The following is a 10000-nucleotide window of genomic DNA, read 5'->3' on the forward strand; positions in this document are numbered from 1 at the left end:
TTAAAAATCTAACCCTAACTAACCTTACTGTCATGCGCTTGTCCTAATAAACTAACCTACACTGTAGCACTCAACACTTTGATGAACATTGTTACTCAGCTGATAGAGCTGTGCCCTTCCTGATGACCTGTCGTACAGAACTTGTAAGTCGCTTTGGATAAAAGCGTCAGCTAAATGACTAAATGTAAATGGAAATGATACACCGAGGTCCGTGAGACTGTATAGAATCGAATAAAAGAAAAAACGATGAAAACGATCGAAAACCCGACTATACTCTGGTTTTGGCACTCAACGCATGGTGAGATAACCCGACTATAGTCGTGGTTGGCCGTGAATGAGTTACTTAACTGTTTGAAGTGGATCACACAGACGGTAAACAGACTGTTTGAAGCGGATCACACTGACGGTAAACAGACTGTTTGAAGTGGATCACACAGACGTAAACAGACTGTTTGAAGCGGATCACACAGACGGTAAACAGACTGTTTGAAGTGGATCACACTGACGGTAAACAGACTGTTTGAAGTGGATCACACAGACGTAAACAGACTGTTTGAAGCGGATCACACAGACGGTAAACAGACTGTTTGAAGTGGATCACACTGACGGTAAACAGACTGTTTGAAGTGGATCACACTGACGGTAAACCGACTGTTGTCTTTCAGGGTCCCCGGGGACAACAGGGGGTGCTGGGACCACCAGGCAAATCAGGAAGAAGAGTAAGTATGAAAAGAAACATTCAGTTTGTCTCATTAGTGTTACATTCTTAATGGATTTATATACTCTTTGGCCAACCAAGTATAACTTAACGTGTAGAAGAGATTACTGCTAGTCACTTGAGCAGTGGGTAAACAGAGAGAGCAGAGATATTCAGCCACTTATCTCTAGTTTGCCTCCCGTCCTGCAGGCGTCTCTAGTTTACCTACGTCTCTAGTTTATCTACGTCTCTAGTTTACCTACGTCTCTAGTTTATCTACGTCTCTAGTTTATCTACATCTCTAGTTTATCTATGTCTCTCTAGTTTATCTACGTCTCTAGTTTATCTACATCTCTAGTTTATCTACGTCTCTCTAGTTTATCTACGTCTCTAGTTTATCTATGTCTCTAGTTTATCTACGTCTCTCTAGTTTACCTACGTCTCTAGTTTATCTACGTCTCTAGTTTACCTACGTCTCTAGTTTATCTACGTCTCTAGTTTACCTACGTCTCTAGTTTATCTACGTCTCTAGTTTATCTACGTCTCTAGTTTATCTACGTCTCTCTAGTTTATCTACGTCTCTAGTTTATCTACGTCTCTCTAGTTTACCTACGTCTCTAGTTTACCTACGTCTCTAGTTTATCTACGTCTCTAGTTTATCTACGTCTCTAGTTTATCTACGTCTCTAGTTTATCTACGTCTCTAGTTTATCTACGTCTCTCTAGTTTACCTACGTCTCTAGTTTATCTACGTCTCTAGTTTACCTACGTCTCTCTAGTTTATCTACGTCTCTAGTTTATCTATGTCTCTAGTTTACCTACGTCTCTAGTTTATCTACGTCTCTCTAGTTTATCTACGTCTCTAGTTTATCTACGTCTCTCTAGTTTATCTACGTCTCTAGTTTATCTACGTCTCTAGTTTATCTATGTCTCTAGTTTATCTACGTCTCTCTAGTTTATCTACGTCTCTAGTTTATCTACGTCTCTAGTTTACCTACGTCTCTAGTTTATCTACGTCTCTCTAGTTTACCTACGTCTCTAGTTTATCTACGTCTCTCTAGGTTACCTACGTCTCTAGTTTATCTACATCTCTAGTTTACCTACGTCTCTAGTTTATCTACGTCTCTAGTTTATCTACATCTCTAGTTTATCTACGTCTCTCTAGTTTATCTACGTCTCTAGTTTATCTACATCTCTAGTTTATCTACGTCTCTAGTTTATCTACGTCTCTCTAGTTTACCTACGTCTCTAGTTTATCTACGTCTCTCTAGTTTACCTACGTCTCTAGTTTATCTACGTCTCTAGTTTACCTACGTCTCTAGTTTATCTACGTCTCTAGTTTATCTACATCTCTAGTTTATCTATGTCTCTCTAGTTTATCTACGTCTCTCTAGTTTATCTACGTCTCTAGTTTATCTACATCTCTAGTTTATCTACGTCTCTAGTTTATCTACGTCTCTAGTTTACCTACGTCTCTAGTTTATCTACGTCTCTAGTTTACCTACGTCTCTAGTTTACCTACGTCTCTAGTTTATCTACGTCTCTAGTTTATCTACATCTCTAGTTTATCTATGTCTCTCTAGTTTATCTACGTCTCTAGTTTATCTACATCTCTAGTTTATCTACGTCTCTCTAGTTTATCTACGTCTCTAGTTTATCTATGTCTCTAGTTTATCTACGTCTCTCTAGTTTACCTACGTCTCTAGTTTATCTACGTCTCTAGTTTACCTACGTCTCTAGTTTATCTACGTCTCTAGTTTATCTACGTCTCTAGTTTATCTACGTCTCTCTAGTTTATCTACGTCTCTAGTTTATCTACGTCTCTCTAGTTTACCTACGTCTCTAGTTTATCTACGTCTCTAGTTTACCTACATCTCTAGTTTATCTACGTCTCTAGTTTACCTACGTCTCTAGTTTATCTACATCTCTAGTTTATCTACGTCTCTAGTTTATCTACGTCTCTAGTTTACCTACGTCTCTAGTTTTTACCTACGTCTCTAGTTTATCTACGTCTCTAGTTTATCTACGTCTCTCTAGTTTACCTACGTCTCTAGTTTATCTACGTCTCTCTAGTTTACCTACGTCTCTAGTTTATCTACGTCTCTAGTTTACCTACGTCTCTAGTTTATCTACGTCTCTAGTTTATCTACATCTCTAGTTTATCTATGTCTCTCTAGTTTATCTACGTCTCTAGTTTATCTACATCTCTAGTTTATCTACGTCTCTCTAGTTTATCTACGTCTCTAGTTTATCTATGTCTCTAATTTATCTACGTCTCTCTAGTTTACCTACGTCTCTAGTTTATCTACGTCTCTAGTTTACCTACGTCTCTAGTTTATCTACGTCTCTAGTTTACCTACGTCTCTAGTTTATCTACGTCTCTAGTTTATCTACGTCTCTAGTTTATCTACGTCTCTCTAGTTTATCTACGTCTCTAGTTTATCTACGTCTCTCTAGTTTACCTACGTCTCTAGTTTACCTACGTCTCTAGTTTATCTACGTCTCTAGTTTATCTACGTCTCTAGTTTATCTACGTCTCTAGTTTATCTACGTCTCTAGTTTATCTACGTCTCTCTAGTTTACCTACGTCTCTAGTTTATCTACGTCTCTAGTTTACCTACGTCTCTCTAGTTTATCTACGTCTCTAGTTTATCTATGTCTCTAGTTTACCTACGTCTCTAGTTTATCTACGTCTCTCTAGTTTATCTACGTCTCTAGTTTACCTACGTCTCTCTAGTTTACCTACGTCTCTAGTTTATCTACGTCTCTCTAGTTTATCTACGTCTCTAGTTTATCTACGTCTCTAGTTTATCTATGTCTCTAGTTTATCTACGTCTCTCTAGTTTATCTACGTCTCTAGTTTATCTACGTCTCTAGTTTATCTACGTCTCAAGTTTATCTACGTCTCTAGTTTATCTACGTCTCAAGTTTATCTACATCTCTAGTTTATCTACGTCTCTAGTTTATCTACGTCTCTAGTATATCTACGTCTCTAGTTTACCTACTTCTCTAGTTTATCTACGTCTCTCTAGTTTACCTACGTCTCTCTAGTTTACCTACGTCTCTAGTTTATCTACGTCTCTAGTTTACCTACGTCTCTAGTTTACCTACGTCTCTCTAGTTTATCTACGTCTCTAGTTTATCTACGTCTCTAGTTTATCTACATCTCTAGTTTATCTACGTCTCTCTAGTTTATCTACGTCTCTAGTTTACCTACGTAGCTCTAGTTTACCTACGTCCCTAGTTTATCTACGTCTCTAGTTTATCTACGTCTCTCTAGTTTACCTACGTCTCTCTAGTTTACCTACGTCTCTAGTTTATCTACGTCTCTAGTTTATCTACGTCTCTAGTTTACCTATGTCTCTAGTTTATCTACGTCTCTAGTTTATCTACGTCTCTCTAGTTTATCTACGTCTCTAGTTTACCTACGTCTCTCTAGTTTATCTACATCTCTAGTTTACCTACATCTCTAGTTTATCTACGTCTCTAGTTTATCTACGTCTCTAGTTTATCTACGTCTCTCTAGTTTATCTACGTCTCTAGTTTATCTACGTCTCTAGTTTATCTACGTCTCTAGTTTATCTACGTCTCTCTAGTTTACCTACGTCTCTAGTTTATCTACGTCTCTCTAGTTTATCTACGTCTCTAGTTTATCTACGTCTCTCTAGTTTATCTACGTCTCTAGTTTATCTACGTCTCTAGTTTATCTACGTCTCTCTAGTTTACCTACGTCTCTAGTTTATCTACGTCTCTAGTTTATCTACGTCTAGTTTATCTACGTCTCTCTAGTTTATCTACGTCTCTAGTTTATCTACGTCTCTAGTTTATCTACGTCTCAAGTTTATCTACGTCTCTAGTTTATCTACGTCTCAAGTTTATCTACGTCTCTAGTTTATCTACGTCTCTAGTTTATCTACGTCTCTAGTATATCTACGTCTCTAGTTTACCTACTTCTCTAGTTTATCTACGTCTCTCTAGTTTACCTACGTCTCTCTAGTTTACCTACGTCTCTAGTTTATCTACGTCTCTAGTTTACCTACGTCTCTAGTTTACCTACGTCTCTCTAGTTTATCTACGTCTCTAGTTTATCTACGTCTCTAGTTTATCTACATCTCTAGTTTATCTACGTCTCTCTAGTTTATCTACGTCTCTAGTTTACCTACGTAGCTCTAGTTTACCTACGTCCCTAGTTTATCTACGTCTCTAGTTTATCTACGTCTCTCTAGTTTACCTACGTCTCTCTAGTTTACCTACGTCTCTAGTTTATCTACGTCTCTAGTTTATCTACGTCTCTAGTTTACCTATGTCTCTAGTTTATCTACGTCTCTAGTTTATCTACGTCTCTCTAGTTTATCTACGTCTCTAGTTTACCTACGTCTCTCTAGTTTATCTACATCTCTAGTTTACCTACATCTCTAGTTTATCTACGTCTCTAGTTTATCTACGTCTCTAGTTTATCTACGTCTCTCTAGTTTATCTACGTCTCTAGTTTATCTACGTCTCTAGTTTATCTACGTCTCTAGTTTATCTACGTCTCTCTAGTTTACCTACGTCTCTAGTTTATCTACGTCTCTCTAGTTTATCTACGTCTCTAGTTTATCTACGTCTCTCTAGTTTATCTACGTCTCTAGTTTATCTACGTCTCTAGTTTATCTACGTCTCTCTAGTTTACCTACGTCTCTAGTTTATCTACGTCTCTAGTTTATCTACGTCTAGTTTATCTACGTCTCTCTAGTTTACCTACGTCTCTAGTTTATCTACGTCTCTAGTTTATCTACGTCTCTAGTTTATCTACGTCTCTAGTTTATCTACGTCTCTCTAGTTTACCTACGTCTCTAGTTTATCTACGTCTCTAGTTTATCTACGTCTCTCTAGTTTATCTACGTCTCTAGTTTACCTACGTCTCTCTAGTTTATCTACATCTCTAGTTTACCTACGTCTCTAGTTTATCTACGTCTCTAGTTTACCTACGTCTCTAGTTTACCTACGTCTCTCTAGTTTATCTACGTCTCTAGTTTATCTACGTCTCTCTAGTTTACCTACGTCTCTAGTTTATCTACGTCTCTAGTTTACCTACGTCTCTAGTTTATCTACGTCTCTCTAGTTTATCTACATCTCTCTAGTTTATCTACGTCTCTCTAGTTTACCTACGTCTCTAGTTTACCTACGTCTCTAGTTTATCTACGTCTCTAGTTTATCTACGTCTCTAGTTTACCTATGTCTCTAGTTTATCTACGTCTCTAGTTTACCTACGTCTCTAGTTTATCTACGTCTCTAGTTTATCTACGTCTCTAGTTTATCTACGTCTCTCTAGTTTATCTACGTCTCTAGTTTATCTACGTCTCTCTAGTTTATCTACGTCTCTAGTTTATCTACGTCTCTAGTTTATCTACGTCTCTAGTTTACCTATGTCTCTAGTTTATCTACGTCTCTAGTTTACCTACGTCTCTAGTTTATCTACGTCTCTAGTTTACCTACGTCTCTAGTTTATCTACGTCTCTCTAGTTTATCTACGTCTCTAGTTTATCTACGTCTCTAGTTTATCTACGTCTCTCTAGTTTACCTACGTCTCTAGTTTACCTACGTCTCTAGTTTATCTACGTCTCTAGTTTATCTACGTCTCTCTAGTTTATCTACGTCTCTAGTTTATCTACGTCTCTAGTTTATCTACGTCTCTAGTTTATCTACGTCTCTAGTTTATCTATGTCTCTAGTTTACCTACGTCTCTCTAGTTTATCTACGTCTCTAGTTTATCTACGTCTCTAGTTTACCTACGTCTCTAGTTTATCTACGTCTCTAGTTTACCTACGTCTCTAGTTTATCTACGTCTCTCTAGTTTACCTACGTCTCTAGTTTATCTACGTCTCTCTAGTTTACCTACGTCTCTCTAGTTTACCTACGTCTCTAGTTTATCTACGTCTCTAGTTTATCTACGTCTCTAGTTTACCTATGTCTCTAGTTTATCTACGTCTCTAGTTTACCTACGTCTCTAGTTTATCTACGTCTCTAGTTTATCTACGTCTCTCTAGTTTATCTACGTCTCTAGTTTATCTACGTCTCTAGTTTATCTACGTCTCTCTAGTTTATCTATGTCTCTAGTTTATCTACGTCTCTAGTTTATCTACGTCTCTCTAGTTTACCTACGTCTCTAGTTTACCTACGTCTCTAGTTTATCTACGTCTCTAGTTTATCTACGTCTCTAGTTTATCTACGTCTCTAGTTTATCTACGTCTCTCTAGTTTATCTACGTCTTTAGTTTATCTACGTCTCTAGTTTATCTACGTCTCTCTAGTTTACCTACGTCTCTAGTTTATCTACATCTCTCTAGTTTATCTACGTCTCTAGTTTATCTACGTCTCTCTAGTTTATCTACGTCTCTAGTTTATCTACGTCTCTAGTTTATCTACGTCTCTAGTTTATCTACGTCTCTCTAGTTTACCTACGTCTCTAGTTTATCTACGTCTCTAGTTTATCTACGTCTCTAGTTTATCTACGTCTCTCTAGTTTACCTACGTCTCTAGTTTATCTACATCTCTCTAGTTTATCTACGTCTCTAGTTTATCTACGTCTCTAGTTTATCTACGTCTCTAGTTTATCTACGTCTCTCTATTTTATCTATGTCTAGTTTACCTACGTCTCTCTAGTTTACCTACGTCTCTAGTTTATCTACGTCTCTCTAGTTTATCTACGTCTTTAGTTTATCTACGTCTCTAGTTTATCTACGTCTCTCTAGTTTACCTACGTCTCTAGTTTATCTACATCTCTCTAGTTTATCTACGTCTCTAGTTTATCTACGTCTCTCTAGTTTATCTACGTCTCTAGTTTATCTACGTCTCTAGTTTATCTACGTCTCTAGTTTATCTACGTCTCTCTAGTTTACCTACGTCTCTAGTTTATCTACGTCTCTAGTTTATCTACGTCTCTAGTTTATCTACGTCTCTCTAGTTTACCTACGTCTCTAGTTTATCTACATCTCTCTAGTTTATCTACGTCTCTAGTTTATCTACGTCTCTAGTTTATCTACGTCTCTAGTTTATCTACGTCTCTCTATTTTATCTACGTCTAGTTTACCTACGTCTCTCTAGTTTACCTACGTCTCTAGTTTATCTACGTCTCTCTAGTTTATCTACGTGTCTAGTTTATCTACGTCTCTAGTTTATCTACGTCTCTCTAGTTTACCTACGTCTCTAGTTTATCTACGTCTCTCTAGTTTATCTATGTCTCTAGTTTATCTACGTCTCTCTAGTTTATCTACGTCTCAAGTTTATCTACGTCTCTAGTTTATCTACGTCTCTAGTTTATCTACATCTCTAGTTTATCTACGTCTCTAGTTTACCTACTTTTCTAGTTTATCTACGTCTCTCTAGTTTATCTACGTCTCTAGTTTACCTACGTCTCTCTAGTTTATCTATGTCTCTAGTTTATCTACGTCTCTAGTTTATCTACATCTCTAGTTTACCTACGTCTCTAGTTTACCTACGTCTCTAGTTTATCTACGTCTCTCTAGTTTATCTACATCTCTAGTTTATCTACGTCTCTCTAGTTTACCTACGTCTCTCTAGTTTACCTACGTCTCTAGTTTATCTACGTCTCTAGTTTATCTACGTCTCTCTAGTTTATCTACGTCTCTAGTTTACCTACGTCTCTAGTTTATCTACGTCTCTAGTTTATCTACATCTCTAGTTTACCTACGTCTCTAGTTTATCTACGTCTCTCTAGTTTACCTACGTCTCTAGTTTATCGTTTATCTACGTCTAGTTTATCTACGTCTCTAGTTTATCTACGTCTCTCTAGTTTATCTATGTCTCTCTAGTTTATCTACGTCTCTCTAGTTTACCTACGTCTCTAGTTTATCTATGTCTCTAGTTTATCTACGTCTCTAGTTTATCTACGTCTCTAGTTTATCTACGTCTCTCTAGTTTATCTACGTCTCTAGTTTACCTACGTCTCTCTAGTTTACCTACGTCTCTAGTTTATCTACGTCTCTAGTTTATCTACGTCTCTAGTTTATCTACGTCTCTAGTTTACCTACGTCTCTAGTTTATCTACGTCTCTCTAGTTTATCTACGTCTCTAGTTTATCTACGTCTCTAGTTTACCTACGTCTCTAGTTTATCTACGTCTCTAGTTTACCTACATCTCTAGTTTATCTATGTCTCTAGTTTATCTACGTCTCTCTAGTTTATCTACGTCTCTAGTTTATCTACGTCTCTAGTTTATATACGTCTCTAGTTTATCTACGTCTCTAGTTTATCTACGTCTCTCTAGTTTATCTACGTCTCTCTAGTTTACCTACATCTTTCTAGTTTACCTACGTCTCTCTAGTTTACCTACATCTTTCTAGTTTATCTACGTCTCTCTAGTTTACCTACGTCTCTCTAGTTTATCTACGTCTCTCTAGTTTATCTACGTCTCTAGTTTATCTACGTCTCTAGTTTATCTACGTCTCTAGTTTATCTACATCTCTAGTTTACCTACGTCTCTAGTTTATCTACGTCTCTAGTTTATCTACGTCTCTCTAGTTTATCTACATCTCTAGTTTATCTACGTCTCTCTAGTTTATCTACGTCTCTAGTTTATCTACGTCTCTCTAGTTTATCTACATCTCTAGTTTATCTACGTCTCTCTAGTTTATCTACGTCTCTAGTTTATCTACGTCTCTCTAGTTTATCTACATCTCTAGTTTATCTACGTCTCTCTAGTTTACCTATGTCTCTCTAGTTTGTACCGGTGGGGGTTGGGCTATTACCAGCAGGAAACAGGAAGTAATGTATTGACCGTATGAGATACCTAGCTGCAGACTCTTCTCTGCGACGTGAAAAGACGGTCGTGGTTCTCACGGATGTTTCCCTCCTGCAGGGTCGTGCTGGAGCTGACGGCGCCAGGGGAATGCCAGGAGAGTCTGGGTCTAAGGTACTATTATTTTACTTTATCACAAAGATGTCCCGTGTCTCAGATTAAAAGGCAACTAGGTCCTAATAATCACTACAGCCTTTGATTACGTCTTTGTGCGTGGGTGCCTTCTTCAACACTGTGGTGTTTCTGTGATGTCTGACCGACAATAACTACAAACTGTAAACCAAACAGACCGGGACATAATCAGAGGAGACAGAACCAGAGGAGACAGAACCAGAGGAGACAGACCCAGTGGAGACAGAACCAGAGGAGACAGAACCAGTGGAGACAGAACCAGAGGAGACAGAACCAGAGGAGACAGAACCAGAGGAGACAGAACCAGAGGAGACAGGAGACAGAACCAGAGGAGACAGAACCAGAGGAGACAGGAGACAGAACCAGAGGAGACA

At 37.8% G+C, this 10000-nt stretch overlaps 1 protein-coding gene across 1 annotated transcript in view; it reads left to right on the plus strand.

The window, feature by feature from the left end:
* The window catches only part of LOC311239073 (uncharacterized protein), a 119065-nt gene that overhangs the window by 35841 nt on the left and 73224 nt on the right, over positions 1 to 10000 (plus strand). Inside the window, 2 exon segments of the mRNA XM_084327301.1 lie at positions 666 to 719; positions 9555 to 9608. Coding sequence (XP_084183427.1) covers positions 666 to 719; positions 9555 to 9608 — 108 coding nt within the window.

Source organism: Notolepis coatsorum (assembly GCF_963971535.1).
Source record: "Notolepis coatsorum genome assembly, chromosome: 13".
Classification (NCBI taxonomy): domain Eukaryota; kingdom Metazoa; phylum Chordata; class Actinopteri; order Aulopiformes; family Paralepididae; genus Notolepis; species Notolepis coatsorum.